The 15,946-nt window shown below is 51.7% G+C and overlaps 1 protein-coding gene across 1 annotated transcript in view; it reads right to left on the reverse strand.

The window, feature by feature from the left end:
* The window catches only part of LOC137451092 (ATPase family AAA domain-containing protein 3), a 31,653-nt gene extending 16,505 nt beyond the window's left edge, over positions 1-15,148 (reverse strand). Inside the window, exons 1-11 of the mRNA XM_068158260.1 lie at positions 14,898-15,148; positions 13,993-14,069; positions 13,268-13,369; positions 11,702-11,761; positions 10,909-10,978; positions 10,143-10,308; positions 8,831-8,900; positions 4,750-4,905; positions 3,948-4,004; positions 2,971-3,096; positions 1,610-1,734 (exon numbers count right to left, since the gene is read on the reverse strand). Of these exons, the coding sequence (XP_068014361.1) occupies positions 1,610-1,734; positions 2,971-3,096; positions 3,948-4,004; positions 4,750-4,905; positions 8,831-8,900; positions 10,143-10,308; positions 10,909-10,978; positions 11,702-11,761; positions 13,268-13,369; positions 13,993-14,069; positions 14,898-15,123 (1,235 nt within the window). The 5' untranslated portion in view covers positions 15,124-15,148. The remainder of the gene's footprint in view (positions 1-1,609; positions 1,735-2,970; positions 3,097-3,947; positions 4,005-4,749; positions 4,906-8,830; positions 8,901-10,142; positions 10,309-10,908; positions 10,979-11,701; positions 11,762-13,267; positions 13,370-13,992; positions 14,070-14,897) is intronic.
* Between the last annotated feature and the right edge of the window lie 798 nt (positions 15,149-15,946).

A 15,946-nucleotide genomic window follows, 5' to 3' on the forward strand; every position in this document is an offset into this window, starting at 1 on the left:
CCAGGTTGGAGGAGGCCTTGAGCAGCCTGCTGTAGTGGAAGATGTCCTTGCCTGTGGCAGGGGGGTTGGAACTGGCTGATCCTTGAGGTCCCTTCCAATCTAAACCATTCCATCAATCTGTGAAGTTTGCATCAGGACACAGAATGAATTCAGCCTCAGGCAGTGCTGTGAAAGAGAATTCTCTAGAGGAGGAATCCAGCAGTCTTCACCCAACGGAGTGTCCTCCTGTCTCTTCCAACCTCTTTATCTAAGCTCACATTCTCTAAGCTTAAACTCTTAAACCTTTCCTTCTATGGCTCCTCAGGATAGCAGAAGCTTAAAGAGGTTTAAAACCTTAGGACATTTACCCTGCATTTTCTTTCTTTGTTCCTTTAACAGGGAAATGGAAACATTTAGATGAGGAATACAGCAAGGATTGAAACAGACACTGCAAGATAATGTCCATCTCAAGCAATCAGAGAACACATACATCACCAGTTAGCCACATTTACAGCAGCCCTGAGATCAAAACAGAAGGGAAAACCCAACCTGACACCCACTCTAAGTTCTCTATTGAATTCTAATACCCTGTCTGGAAAAGCCACTTCTTAGCTACCCTCTGGACTGCAAAAATCCATTATCCAGCATGAAGAAATTAACTACATTCTCTGGCAGGATCAAGGAGGCAAGATGCAGCCTCAGTGCTTTTGAAGGGTGGCTGAAAAAGCACAGCTGCCTGAGACTTTTACACCTACCTCAGTGCCTTTAGCAGCTCTCCCTCTCCCTCTCTTATTTCTTGAGACTCAAAAGGAAGCAAGAAGCTGGATCCAAACATTATCAAAGGCTAAAATCTGAGCAATTGCAACAGGGAACACAATAGCCAGAGAGTGTGAACACCTTAGTTGCACTTCCATTTGTGCTAATTCTCCTCACTACTGACAGAGAACTCATCAGTCTCTAAGCAATGTGTCCCAGCCTTCAAGTGGGCAAACTCTCTGCAGCTGCTTGGTGAAATGGTTTGAGACTGGAGCAGGGTGGATTTAGGCTGGACATCAGGAGGAAGCTCTTCACAGTGACAGCAGGGAAATACTGGAACAGGTTGCCCAGGGATGTGGTTGAGGTCCCATCCCTGGAGACTTTCAAGATCAGACTTGATGTATCCCCTGGGCAGCCTGCTCTAGCTGGAGGTGTCCCTGCTGGCTGCAGGGGGTTGGAGCTTTGCAGTAAGGGGCCTCAATCTGTGAAATCATGGATGGAAAACCTGAAGTAGACAAGAGGGCCTGAAGGGAGCAGTGAAATGCTCTCAGTCTGAAATATTACTAACCAGCAAGAATCCTGGAGCAGGCTGCCCAGAGAGGTTGTTGAGTCTCCTTCTCTGGATGTGCTCCTGTGTGACCTGCCCTAGGTGATCCTGCCCTGGCAGGGGTGTTAGACTAGATGATCTTTCAAGGTCCCTTCCAACCCCTAACATTCTGAAAGCTGTAGGTGTTGGACCTGGGCAGAGCTCCCTCACCTGTGCAAGAGCCTCGCTGAGCAGCCACCAGAAACCAGGGCTCTGAACTGCTTTGCTGCAATGAGTTTTACTGAGCAAGAACCCAAAGTGAGGATTGGGAGGAACCTCTCTACTCACCCTCTCCTGCTGGTGTTTGCCCAGTCAAAGAGTTTGTGCATGGCAGTGACTCCTTCCCGCCCCATGGGGGCAACATCACCACCGGTCATGATGGCATAGTCCATGCCCGAGTGCACAGCCAGTTTCTGAAGGGAAACAACACTGAGTTAAGGACTTGCTTTTACTGCTAGACCACAGCAAATAAGGAGGAAGATGAAAGCAGCTCGGTCCTGTCAGCATGCTGCCTTGCAGGTGACTCAAGAAGCCTCCTCTGTGAGATGAGAGCACTCCTTGAGCTGCTTCATGGCTTTAGTCACTTCTCCCTTCTTATGCTGCTGTTGCTGTGGCCAGGACCTGTCCCTCTCTCCCAAACTCAGTGGCATCTTATCAGGGCAGACAAAGAGCTACTGGGATGTGGGCTTCACAGAAAGAATATGCTACTTGCATCAGCACATCAGGGGAGAGAGGGGATTTAATACATGCTCAATATCTGAGGGCTGGGGGTCAAGAGGCAGGGGAGAGGCTCTGCTCACTTGCACCCTGGGTCCAGCACAGGAGGTTCCACCTCAGCATGAGGAGGAGCTTCTTCACTGTGAGGGTCACAGAGCACTGAAGCAGGCTGCCCAGAGAAGTTGTAGAGTCTCCTCCTTTGGAGACTTCCAAGCCCCATCTGGATGCATTCCTGTGTGAGTTGCACTAGATTCTGTGGTCCTGCTCTGGCAGGAGAATTTGACTCAATGATCTCTGGAGGTCCCTTCCAACCTGAACATCCTGTGATCAAATCCACCCCTGTTAAACAAGTATATGAAACCTCAGAGCTAGTGGAGCAGCCCTTCAGAGCAAGGCAAAAAAAGAATACCAGATCCTGACCCAAAGCCATGCAAAGGTCACCTTGGCAACAGCTGCAGAGTGAAGCCATCCCTAGGTCTGCTCTGGGATTAGTGAGACCCTGCTTAGACAAGGGTATAAAAATCAGCAGAGGTGGAAATGGGACAGCAGGCTGCTGCTGTGGTGTCTCAAGTCCCAATGCCAAGTGCCTTTCCCAGGTGGAAGGGGTCCCCTGCCTACCCTGAGCACTGGAATCCAAGTGACTGCCCTGACTTCAGAGTTTCACAGAATACAGCATCAAGCAGGATGGAAAAGACCTTTGAGATCATCCAGTCCAACCTATCACCCAACACCATCTCATCAACTAAACCATGGCACTAAGAGCCTCATCCAAGCCGCCTGGATGCCTTTTCCTCCCTTCCCAGCAGAGACAGGAAGCTGAGGTTCATGCAACACAACAGCAACAGGTTTCAGGCTGGGGAGGGTGCTTGGAGCCTGAAGTTTCCCAAGCAGCCCAGGACCTGCAGGTTGGCAGGATCCTGGCAGGGTTTTACCTTGGCAAAGAGTGTCTTCCCAGTGCCAGGGGGGCCATACATGAGGATATTCCTGTAGAGGCTTTTGTTCTTTTTTGTATTCCTTGTTGCTATGGCAATGTCTCTCACACGTGCCTCTAGCTGTGGCTGCAAGGAAAGGGTTAAAGGTAAGGAGCAGAAAGCACCACAGAGCAGCACCAGCAAGCAGCACTCCTCAAGTCTTAAGCTTTACCTTCAGCTGCTAAGTACTTCAGGGTCATTGTCACTTCTATGCCAGGAGTTACTCCAAGTTCTGTCCACTTGGCTACAACTCATGGCCAAGAGATAGGAGGAGTGGAGGAAGCAGTGCAGCAACTGCTGTAGGAAGTGCTAACACCTGAGGGTTTCCCTTCCTCTCAGACGCCCTGGGAGGGATATGTCAAACCTCAACCAACTCTGCAGTACTGCTCCTTCCCATGGAAGCCATAAACATTCATGTTCTTATTTATTATGGCACTTGCAGAGATACTGAGGGAATTCCTGCAGGAACATTTTTCTCTCAGCAACTTCACAGAGCATTTAATATGTGCCTGACACCCAGGAATCCAATTGAGAAGCAAATGCACAGAAGCAGCCCTAATTAGCAAGTTGAGCAGCATTCCAAGATGGGCAAATGAAACACTTGCTTGGGGTTTTTTTTTTGGCCTTCAAGCAGATCTAGGTTCAGTAATCCTTCACAGATGAGATGAGGCAAGTGGAGCTCTGTGAATTAACATGCTGACTACAGAGAAAATCTGCAGCAGGGAAAGAACTGAACCAAGATTTCCAGCTGCTTTGCACAGAGGAATAAAGGTCAGCACCGAGCACAGGAGACTGTTTGTGGTCTCAGGGCCCCAAGGGTGCTGTGCCTCCAGAAATCCTGGAATTGCAGCTTTTGAGGTGGGAGGAAACAGCCTTCTTGTTTAGATTCCAAAGCCATCTCTCCTTCACAGAGCAAGGCAGCAAAGCAGAGTACTCACACTGAGAACCACTCCTTCAAGGGCATCCTGAGCCTTGCTGGTGAGACGTTTACCGACCTGGGGAGGACAAATTCAGTTACTGACATGTAGACAACCACCACAGCTTGGCCAGCTCACCTGGGCACTAAGGCCACATGGAGTGACAGGGAGCTCAGCCCACCTGTGCTGGCTCTGATAGCACTTTATTCACAGACCCACTGACAGTTCCCTGCCTGGCATGAAGAGCTGTAAAAGGAATTCTGCATCCCTGTGATGTGATCAGCAGGTCAAAGGAGGTTCTTGCCCCCCTCGACTCTGCCCTAGTGAGGTCACACCTGGAGTACTGTATCCAGTTCTGAGTTCCCAGTTCAAGAGAGAGGAACATACCAGAGAGGATAGAGGATGCAAAGATGGGGCTGGGAGCATTTCTGTGAGAAGGAAAGGCTGAGAGCCCTGGGGCTGTTGAGCCTAGAGAAGAGCAACCTGAGAGGAGATCTTCTCAATGTTCAGCAAGAGCTAAAGGGTAGGGGACAAGAGAATGGGGCTGGCTTCTTTCCCCAACACAAACTGGAACCCAGCAGGTTCCATCTCAACACAAGGGAAAACTTTGGTGTGAGGGTGCAGGAACCCTGGAGCAGGCTGCCCAGAGAGGTTGTGGAGTCTCCTCCAGAGAGCTTCCAACCCCAGCTGGCCATTGTGCTCCTAGGCAAGCTGCTGTGGGTGCCCCTCCTTTTAGCAGGGAGGGGGTGGACTGGGTGAGCCCCAACCACCAGCATGCTGGGATTCATGGCTGAGTGCAACATGAGAACAAAGCTCAAGTTACCTTGATAGGATGCTTCAGTGCCTCCAGCACAGTAATGCGTGAGGTTTCCCTCACCAGGGAGGGTTTGCCCAAGCGTGCCTCTATGTAGCGTCCTGCTACTGCTGTGGCATTTTTGGCAGAGTAAACACCCACTGCCAGCAGGGTCAGGCCTGCCACCTGCAAAGGAAAGGGTGAAAAGATCAGGAAAAACAACACCACAACACTCGGCAAGAGAAGGAGGCTTCGTGCCGTGGGTTAGTTGATTAGACGGTGCTGGGTGACAGCTTGGACTTGATGAGCTCAAAGGTCTTCTCCAACCTGGATTCTATCCTATCCTATCCTATCCTATCCTATCCTATCCTATCCTATCCTATCCACTGCTGTTTGTAGCATGCCCTGTGGTGAGCAATTGAGATTCAAGATAAATACTGACCCACAGGGCTTTGGCAAGATGTTTTATCCCTCTCCAGACAGCCAAGGTCTCACTCCCACCCAGAGGGATGCTCTTGCACCTTGCACAAGGGATGCACCCAGTCAGGTGCCCAGAAGTCTTGAGCACAAACCCTGTGAGGAGAGGCTGAGGGAGCTGGGGTTGCTTAGCCTGCAGAAGAGGAGGCTCAGGGGAGACCTTCTTGCTCTCTCCAGCTCCCTGAAGGGAGGTTGGAGCCAGGTGGGGGTTGGTCTCTTCTCCCAGGCAAGCAGCACCAGAACAAGAGGACACAGTCTCAAGCTGTGCCAGGGGAGGTTCAGGCTGGATGGTAGGAATAAATCCTTCCCAGCAAGAGAGATTGGCCATTGGGATGTGCCACCCAGGGAGATGGTGGAGTCCCCATCCCTGGAGGTGTTTAGAAAGAGCCTGGATGAGGCACTTGGTGCCATGGTTTAGTGGATCAGATGGTGTTGGGTGATAGGTTGGACTTGATGATCTCTTGAGGTCTTTTCCAGCCTGGTTGATTCTCTGATTCTAAGTCTGTACTCCCTGCTCAAAATGTGTGTGGCTTCTCAGGCTTTTAACTAATTAAGAGCAGCTATTAAGGTACAAAGCCATCAGAATCTGCCACAAACTGGGGGGGGAAGGGAAATAGTAGCTTTAGCTTCCAGTGTTCTGGACAAAGGCACAGGGCTTGACATGGTTTAGGTTGTCTAAAGGAATTCTGTGCAGGCAGTGAAGAGTAAGCAGTGAACTGAAGCCTTGAGCAACTTGGTCTAGTGGGAGGTGTCCATGCCCATGGCACTGGATGGTCTTTAAGGTTCCTTTCAACCCATTCTATGTATCTGTGAATCAACCAGGTGCTGTCTGCCAGCTCACCACACAAGCAAACATATGCTGAATTAAAGGTGCTAAGAGCAGCATCTGTATTGTGGCTGCCACCAAGGCAGCAGGGAACAATAAGCTCCAGCCAGGCTACACCTGCCAAAGGGCAAGAGCTGTGCAAGACCCAACCCAACAGGGAAAATGGTAGTCAAAAGAAGCTTCAAAACCCAAACCACCATCACTGCAGTGGAGAGAAACATGAGGCATGCCCATCAACGTGCCAGTGAAGCAGAAAGACTCCAGACTCCTCTGTAGCTTATGGCTGCTGCTCTGTTCAGCAGCACCACACTGACTCATTAAACTGAGAGCCCTGCAGGCAGCTTCCCCCCACCACCTCCCATAGCTGGCTGTCAGAAGAGCTAAGGAGCTGTGCTGACAATGCTGCAGACAAGCAGCAGGTTGCCAAGAATAACATTTCAGGCCAGGAGTTGAAAGCAAGACTTTGCAGCAACGTTCAGCACGTGCAGGATTGTTCCCTTACTCCTCAGGGACTGACAGCACTGCTAACTTTGCTGCCACTGAAGGTGCACAAACAGCAGCTCCTAGTTTCACCTATTGGTACATTTGCAAGGCAGCTGTTTCCCCTGGAAATTCAAGAGAGCAAGGGGCATCACTTTGGAACTGAGAGGTGCTTGGTAAGAGGCCAGCTCTCACACAGACTTCTGACTGCAGGCAGTCAGCTGTGTCCAGCTTACAGCTAGGTGCCAATAATTCATATCAGAGCAAGCCCAGAGAGAGAGAGGAAAAGAGCAAACTGCAGCAACTGCTTTTAAAAGCAAGCAGACTTTTACTACAAGTCCAGAAGAAGGTCAAAAGCCTCAAGGACAACGAGGGTGAAGCTGTTCAATAAACCGTGAGACACCATCTGTTCAGTTTTGACTCTGCTTAACTGTGTGACATCAGCTTTGCTCTGGATGGAGACATGAAAGCCTCAGAACTTGGAGATCTCCAAGCTGCAAAAAGACAGTGAGATGAGTTCCACACCTGATTTACCTCAGCTTACAGGGAGTTCTGAACAGAGGGCTCCAGCTTTTTAGCAGCACCCCTCTAAAAAACCAAGGGCACCACGATGCCAAAGGGCCTCCACCGCCTGCTTCGAGCAACACCCAGCACAGAGTCACAGCTTGAGGGATCAGACCCATCCAGGCAGAGGGGAGCAGTTCAGACTGCTGGACTTCACTGCTGTTGGTGCCACAGAGCAATGCAGCTCTGAGACTGACAGCTATGGATCAAAACAGGAAAATGACTCCACACTCACACTGACAAAGGAAGCCAATTACTCTGCCAGCTCCACAAATCAGGCTGATTGCAGAGCCTCTCTCCTCAGCACCAAGAATCTAGCAAAGGAATGAGTAAGCAGAGTGAACCCCACTAAAAATACCCAACCCTGAGCAGAGCCTTTGGGGCTCTGCTTGAATGGGAAGAGGCAGCAAAAGAGCAGCCCTCAGAGAAGGCAGGAAGTGGGGAAGATGCAGGGTTCATTTGGAGGAACCCTAAAATAACCAATTCTCACCTCAAAGCAACAGAAAAGAGGAGCTCCAGCTGTGCCCTCTCCTTTCCAAATATATACTTCTCTCTCTCTCTCTTTTTTTTTAAGCTAAATGTCCCAAATTCACAAGAGAAGAGCTTGTCAGAAGCAACAAATGACCACAATAGAGGCAAACTGCTATCTGGGTCAAGAGAATATGCAGCTAATCATCTACAAAGGGCTCTGAATACTGCAGGCATTCTGGGGGACAACCTGCAGCTCACCAAAGGATCCACTAAAAGCAGGCCTTGTTCTCCCCAGGACACTCCAAGTGCCTTTTGTATCAGGGCTGTGTGGATGAAACTGGAGGGTGGAGCAGATGCTGGTGACTGACTTCAAGCAAAAAAAGAAGGAGGTCCATTTTAACAAGCCATGCTGCTAAAAATAGAGTTTCCACTGTAAAGTTTGGTGGTAAGTAGCACACTGAGAAACAACTTTCTGGCCACTGCCACATTCCTTTGTCCTGTGGAACACAAAAAATGTTGATCTTTCAATCAACTTATTTAGCAGACCCAGAGAGGGGATTCTGCCACTTTGCTCTGCCCTGGGGAAACCTCACCTGGAGTCCTGTGTGCAGGTCTGGAGCCCTCAGCACAGGAATGACATGGACCTGAGGGAGCAGGTCCAGAGGAGGGCCATGAAAATGATCAGGGGATTGGAGCAGCTCTGCTATGAGGACAGGGTGAGGGAGCTGGAGAAGGCTCCAAGGAGATCTAATAGCAGCCTGCCAGTACCTGAAGGGGGCCTATATGAAGGATGGAGAGAGACTGATTGCAAAAGCCTGCAGGGACAGGACAAGAGGCAATGGCTTCAAACTAGAGAAGAGCAGATTTAGAGGGGATGTTAGGAACAAGCTGTTTACTCTGAGGTTGGTGGAACACTGGGACAGTTTGCCCAGGGAGGTGGTTGAGGCTTCTTCCCTGGAGATATTCAAGGTGAGGCTCCACAAGGCCCTGGTCAACCTGATCTAGTTGGGGATGTCCCTGCAGGGGACTGCAGGGGGTTGGACTGGATGACTTTTGAAGGTTCCTTTCCACCCAGACCATCCAATGACTCCATGATCAATTGTTGATCAATTCAAGCCAGAAATTATCTATCCAGAGAAGACAACTTGGATGACAATCTGCAATCTCAGCCTGCATGAGGGCTGCAGGGAGCAGCAAGCAGCAAATTCCCAGCATGGTTTACAGTTTACAAGCACAGCAGAGCAAGGAGTTAGCTCAGCAGACACTGACAGAGCTTCCATGTCACCACCTTACCGTGGCTGTGACTTTATCCCAGTCTGTCACAAAGGCTCGGAATCCTTCCCCAAAGAGCATCCCAGCTGTCCTGTGGGAAGCAAAGAGGAGAGGAAGGGGTTGGAAAGGCTGAAGTCAAACAATTCCCAGCTTTCTACTCCATAATGATCTTCTTCAGCACCAGTCAGAGCTAACTGAGGGCTCACCTGGGAACTGAAACATGCACAAGGATGGCAAACACATTCAAAATCATCTGCTGTCTACATCTGATCTGGGATGGGATCCAGAACAGCATCTGGCATCAGGATGCAATCAATCCCTTGAATGCATTACTGCTGCTCAACTGCAAGAAAAGCCTCTTCATCCTTCAAAATCCAAGGGCCCCCAAGCACCAGATTACAAACCTTAATGCTCACCCCCACTTGGAGACAAGTCTTGGTGCCTTCATGGTGGCTGTGCAGAAACTGAAAGAACTCTGAAAGCTTTCAGAGTAACTCAGCCTCAGGCTTAGAGAGCAAGACTTGAAAAAACAGTCTCTCAGGAAAATGGTATCAGGGTCACAGCTCTGTGAACAGACAGTCACAGAACACAACCACAGCATGCACCGGGTGGGAAGGGACCTCTAGAGGTCATCTGCTCCAACTTCCTTGCAGTAAGCAGGCTCATCCCCAACTACATCAAGTTGCTCAGAGCTCCACTAAGTCTCATCTTGAATATCTCCAGGGATGGGACCTCCACCAACTCCTTGGGCAACCTGTTCCAGTGTTCCACCACCCTCAGCATAAAAGAGAAAAGGCAGCTCCAGGGAGACCCTAGAGCAGCCTGGCTGTACCTGAAGGGGACCTACAAGAAAGAAGGGGACATAAAAGAAAGCTGGGGAAGGACTTTTACAAGGGCTTGTAGTGATAGGATGAGAGGGAATGGATTGAAGCTTGAGCAGGGGAGATTGAAGCTGGAGATTAGGAAGAAATTGTTTAGAGTGAGGGTGGTGAGACACTGGAACAGGCTGCCCAGGGAGGCTGTGGCTGCCCTCTCTCTGGAGGTGTTCAAGGCCAAGGTAGATGAAGCCTTGAGCAACCTGGGCTGGTGGGAGGTGTCCCTGCCCATGGCAGGGGAGTTGGAACTGGAAGATCTTGAAGGTCCCTTCCAACCCAACCCATTCCATGACTCCACACACTCCTTCCAAAGGCGCAGTGCCGCACGAGAAGGGAAAGCAAAGGTTCCCTGGCAGAATCAGAGCACAGGAGGGCACAGCCTGAGTGCTGACGCTCCTCAGAGGGGTGGGCAGCAGGAGAAGCCTGCCAAGGGAGGGCAGCCCGTGGCCTGCACCTACTTGAGGGACTCGAGCACGGTCTGGCGGTGCTCGGCGGCCTTCAGGCGGATCTGCTCCCGGATGATGTCTGCGTTCTCCCGCTCGGCCTTGGCGCGGGCCCTGGCCTCCGCCTCCACGCGCAGCATCTCGTTCTTGTGCCTCAGCTCCATCTCCCGCTCCACAGTGGCTTGAACAAACACAACAGAGACAAGAGGGCAGCGCTCAGGGGTGGGTTCATCCCAGCCAGCAGGCAGGCAAGAGGCGCACTGCGTCAGCCTGGCTCCGAGAGCGGCCGCTTCGGAAACCCATCGTGGAAGCAACTGGGAGCTCGGACACAGACTGCCTCGGCTCAGGAGGGACCCTCGAAGGGCATCTTGTCCAAACCCCCCTGCAGGCAGCAAGGACACCTCCAACGAGAGCAGGCTGCCCAGGGACACATCAAGTCTAATGGGGCCTCAACCACATCCCCAGACAACCTGTTCCAGTGTCTCACCACCCAAACTGTGAAGAGCTTCCTCCTGATGTTCAACCCAAAACTCCCCTGCTCCAGTTTCAAACCCTTGTCCCTCATCCTATCACCACAGGCCCTTGTAAACAGTCCCCCCCCAGCCGTCCTTTAAGTCCCCTTCAGTTATTGAAGTGTAGCTATAAGGTGTCCCCAGAGCCTTCTCTTCTCCAGGCTAGTGGGATGTACCCATTACTTGTCCATAGGCCTTGAACACACGAAGCATCATCAACCACCATGGGCAAGCACACAGCACTCCCATGCCCACTGTCACTAGCTTACCACGCCTCATGGCCTCTTGCTTCTGTACAGACTCTTCCTGCTTCCTCAGGTTCTCTTCATTAGCCTGTTGCTACAGACAGAGAAGACAGCAGAACATGTGCTAAAGCTGCAAGGACTTGGTCAGGTAGATGTTTGTGTAAGCTTTAAGTACTCTAAGCATTTCCAAGAAGATACAGAATTAACCAGGTTGGAAAAGACCTTCAAGATCATCAAGTCCTACCTATCACCCAACACCATCTGATCAACTCAACCATGGCACCAAGTGCCTCATCCAGGCTCCCCTTAAACACCTCCAGTGATGGGGACTCCACCACCTCCCTGGGCAGCACATCCCAAGGGCCAATCTCTCTTGCTGGGAAGAATTTCTTCCTAACATCCAGCCTGAACCTCCCCTGGCACAGCTTGAGACTGTGTCCTCTTGTTCTGGTGGTGGCTGTCTGGGAGAAGAGACCAACCCCCACCTGGCTACAACCTCCCTTCAGGTAGTTGTAGATGGCAATAAGGTCTCCCCAGAGCTAGACACCCCCAGCTCCCTCAGCCTCTCCTCACAGGGCTGTGCTCCAGACCCCTCCCCAGCTTTGTTGCCCTTCTCTGGACACGTAGCGCTCAGGTTGAAGCACTCTTCCTCTCCCCATCTCCCAGACTCATACTCTCAATCCCATCCTCCTAGGCACATTGTCCTGATTCCTGACCTTTGATTTGCCTGGCCAGCATGAGGTGGGACAGCTTGAGATCACCACTCTGACTTGAGAAGGCCACAAAGGAAGCAGGGTTAAAGCAGAAGGCAACCTACCTGCTGCCGCATCTGCTCGTCGTAGCGCTGCCTTGCCAACTTGTCCTGGTATTGGGCTCGCTTCAAAGCAAGAAGAGAGTGTTCAGAGTATAAAGAAATTGGCATTTCAGAGAAGCTAGTCCTGAGGGCAAGGAGTTTTGGAACATGCAAGTGGGGAAAAAAGCAACCCAAAGCAAAACAAAACACACACCACCCCAGACATAACCCAACAAATAATCACCAGGTGGAACAGGAACAGTGCAAAGCATCCTCAGACAGCACCAAGCACTGCCCTAGGCTGAGAAACCTTTAGGGCCTGACTTTATTTTAAGGTACAACAGATAGAAAAAGCACAGAACAAGTGCTCCTTGGCCCAGAAGAGAACTTGCTTTGCTAGGAAAAACAGGTTTGCTCATGTTCTAAAACGTATTACCTGGCCTGGTGATTGCAAACAATGGAACTGCCTGCATGTTCTGCCTCTTTCTGATTGCCTTGCTCTTCTCCCCCTGCAACTGGCACAAACCCAATTCACCTACACTCAACTGAACCTGGTCTGAGGGCTCACATCCACCAGCAAGGAGAACTCCCCACGCAAGGGATGATATTATTCTCTGTTCCGAACACACAGACAGCAGAGCAGCTTGCAAATGATCTCCTCGTGGCACTTCAGAAGTAAGTGAAAGCTGTGCTGGCTTCGACTTCAAATGTGGCCCAGTGAGCTGCATGAGGTCAAGAGGTAACTCACGAGCAGAGCAGGTGACTGTGAAGTCTGCTTCCTGCACCAGCCCTTGATCAAAGTCCAAACTCTGATGGGTTAAAAAGCAACCTGTGCCAAAGGAGCAGCTCTGGCTGCCTTCCCAAGCCAGATAATCAATCAGACTCCATCAATCCCCTCAGTTTCTGTCTAAAAAGCCACCAGATCTAAGCTAGCTTTCATGCCTGAGTGCAGCACCACTGCCACATCAGTGACTCATGCTAAAACACACCAGGAAGCACCTGGTAACTCAGATTTGAATCACTCCTCCCCTCAAGGTATTTTTTCCCCCCCCCCCGCCTAGAAGATCAAACTGGGAAGAAATAGGGCTGAGGGCTACTTAAGACTAAAATTTCAAGGACTTAGGAGGCATTTTACTGTCCAGGCTAAGAGATACACATGATAAGGCAGTGGTCCTCAACCTTTTCATGCCTGGAATTATCATAGAATCAATAAGGTTGGAAAAGACCTCAAAGATCATCAAGCCCAACCTATCACCCAAGACCTCCTGACTATTATATCTCAGCACATTCAATAGCACTTCCCTGAAAGCTTCTTTAGGACACAGCACAAGGAGCACACAATAAGAGCAGCTGCTACTGTCAGCCCCTTTGGGAAGTCAAGAATGTGGCAACAAAAGCTCCAGGTGACAAAGCCTCAGCATTACAAAACAAAACTAGAGGACGGGGACTTGGTCTGTGAACTTCTCTGGCTGCCCATGATCCCCTTTCCCCCCACCCCCAGAAAGAGGCAGTGAATGCACTGTTGCCTTTTCCATCAAGGAGGACACAAGTAAGGTCTCATATCACTTGGCTCCCCTCTCATTCCCTTACTGCTTGGTGCTGCTTTGTTTCCTCACTGAGTGTTTTTCGCCTCTCTTCTGCTTGCACTCTGATCTGCTCGTTCTTCAGCTGCTCTATGGCAGCTTCATACTCCTACAGAGAGAAAAACCACCATCACAAATGAGCTCAAATCTGTCATCCTGTGGAGACAAGCTTGTGATGATTCCAAGGAATCAGAGTGGCACCCTGCAAAGCTGATCAGGGACAGGAGGAAGTTAAAATGTGATCAGAAAAGAGGATTTAAAGAAACCTCACAATGAGACACGCCAAGATTAAATCCCTACACTTAACCCCCCCCTCCAGGCTAACAAACCAACATTCAAACCATTCCCAAATGCCTTTACAAAATCAACAGGAGTCTTTCCTCCCCTCAACTGTTTCACAGTTCCCTGCAGGAAACTTTTGGCCATGCCTAGGAATGGTGGTGATGTTCCAGGAGTCACAAACCCACTTGAGATCTGCTGGCTGTACCCAGTGCCCTAAAACATGTCCAGCAACAGCCCAAACCAGCCTGTGCTTCACCTTCCAGAGCTGTTCCTCCTTTTTAACAGCCAAACAACTCTTACATGGTGAAGCAGAAGAGCAACAAGAAAGCTTAGCATCCTCTGTAGCTTGCTAGAAAGTAAGGCTTTGACTTATGACCACCACCACCCCCCTCCAAAAGCTGGCAGCTGTCTGAGCTGAGCTGGCTGCACAAGTGAGGAGTTCCAACGTACCTTAAGTTTGGCTTGCTGCTCCAGCTGCAAGGTCTGCTCCTGCATCTGGGCAAGGCTGAGAGCATCTTTGGCATGACCTGAAAGGGACAGTGGGAAGAGGTTATCCACAGCACAAACGTCACATCTGGAGTACTGTGTCCAGCTGTGGGCTCTCCAGCTCAAGAGGGACACAGAACTATTGGAGAGAGTCCAACAGAGAGCTATGAAGATGCTGAGGGGTCTGGAGCATCCCTGTGAGGAGGAAAGGCTGAGAGACCTGGGGCTGTTTAACCTGGAAGGGAGATCTCACTGCTCAGCACGTGCTAGGTGGAGGTCATGAGGATGGGGCTGGGCTCTTTTCAGTGGTGCCCAGCAACAGGACATGGGGCAATGAGCACAAACTAGAACCCAGGAGGCTCCATCTGAACAGGAGGAAAAACCTCTTTGGGGTGAGAGTCCCTCAGCACCACATCTCTGCAGCTTTTAAACCCTTCCAGGGATGGGGATTCAAGCACCTCCACTTCCAGTGTCTGAGATCCCTTTCAGTCAAGAAGTATCTGCTAATATCCAACCTAAACATCCCCTGGTACAACCCGAGGCCCTTTCCTCTTGTCCTGTTGCTTGTTCCTTGGGAGATGAGCCCAACCCTCACCTGGCTCCAGCCTCCTTTCAGGGAGTTGTGGAGCGCAAGGTCTCCACTCCTTTTCTCGACCACTTCCCTCTGCCGCTGCTCAACAGTCTTGCGCCCAGACCCTTCCTCAGCTTGGTTGCCCTTCTCAGGACCCCCTCCAGCACCTCAATGTCCTTCCTGCGGCGAGGGCCCCAAGCCGAACGCGGCACTCACTGCACGCTGCCGGCCTGCGGGCAGAGCGAGCACCGGGGCCAGCCCCTCCCGATCCCCAGCCCGACCCCAGCCCCTCACGTACGGGACGCGTCCAGCTCCCTCGCCGCCTTGGCCGCCCGCTCCAGGCCCGTGGGGTCGAAGTTGCTCCATTTGTCCTTGGGCGGCTGACGATCCCCAGTTCCGCTCCCCGCCGCTCCGCCGCCCGGGGCCGGCGGGAGGGATAGTCCGGGCGGAGCGGGGGGTCCGGGCGCAGCGTCCCCGCCGCCCGCAGGGGCCGCGCCGCGGTTCAGTCCAAAGAGCCAGGACATGACGGGGCCGGCAGCACGCGCACGGCTGGGCGGCGCCCGCGGGACGCGCCGCTCCCCGCGAGCCTGCGCGAGGGGCGGCCACGGAGGCCTCCCATTGGACAGAGGCCCGGTCGCACTTTATACGTCACAGATGGGAGGCATCCTCCTCGGCCACGTGGTGCTGTGATTGACGGAGCGCCGCGGCAGGCGCGGCCAGGGGGTGGAATGCGATTGGTTGTGGGGCGGGCCGGTGGGCGTGAGCGAGGGGATGGGGATGGGGAGCAGGGAAGGTCAAACTAGGGCGGTTCGCGCTCCGCCCTAGCAACGGCAGAGCGGAGGAGTTGCTAACGGGAATGGAGAGGTGGAAAAAAAATGAAATAAAATAGAACTAAACCTACGTTTCTACGTCATACAAACGTTATTTCACTGGCAAATCTGCTCCTCATCATACTGATTAGGGTGCGGCGAGCATGCGAAAGTCGATACCCCTGCAACCATTGCAGGTGGAGTCGGACGGGGCTCGGAGCAGCCTGCTGTAGGTGGGAGCGTCGCTGCTCAGCGCAGGGGGGTTGGACTAGATGACCTTGGAAGGTCACCAGCCCTGCCAGGACTTAAGGCACATTTGGTGTTTTTTTAGCTCCGAATAAAACAATTCTTCCCGAAGCTGAGGGCGGTGAAGGTTGGAGCAGATTGCCCCTCGGGGGTCCCTTCCAGTCTGACATTCTGTGGCTTCTGCTTATATATTTCTGACATTTTTTGCGGGGGGAAGGTTGGGAGGTGAAGATCCATGAAGTCATGAGTGGGACACTTACTGTTCAGTCATTTAAAGTTGAGCTTTTCTACC

This window comes from Melanerpes formicivorus, unplaced genomic scaffold (assembly GCF_026170545.1).
Source record: "Melanerpes formicivorus ecotype bairdi unplaced genomic scaffold, bMelFor1.0.p_v2 SCAF_39, whole genome shotgun sequence".
NCBI classification, from domain to species: domain Eukaryota; kingdom Metazoa; phylum Chordata; class Aves; order Piciformes; family Picidae; genus Melanerpes; species Melanerpes formicivorus.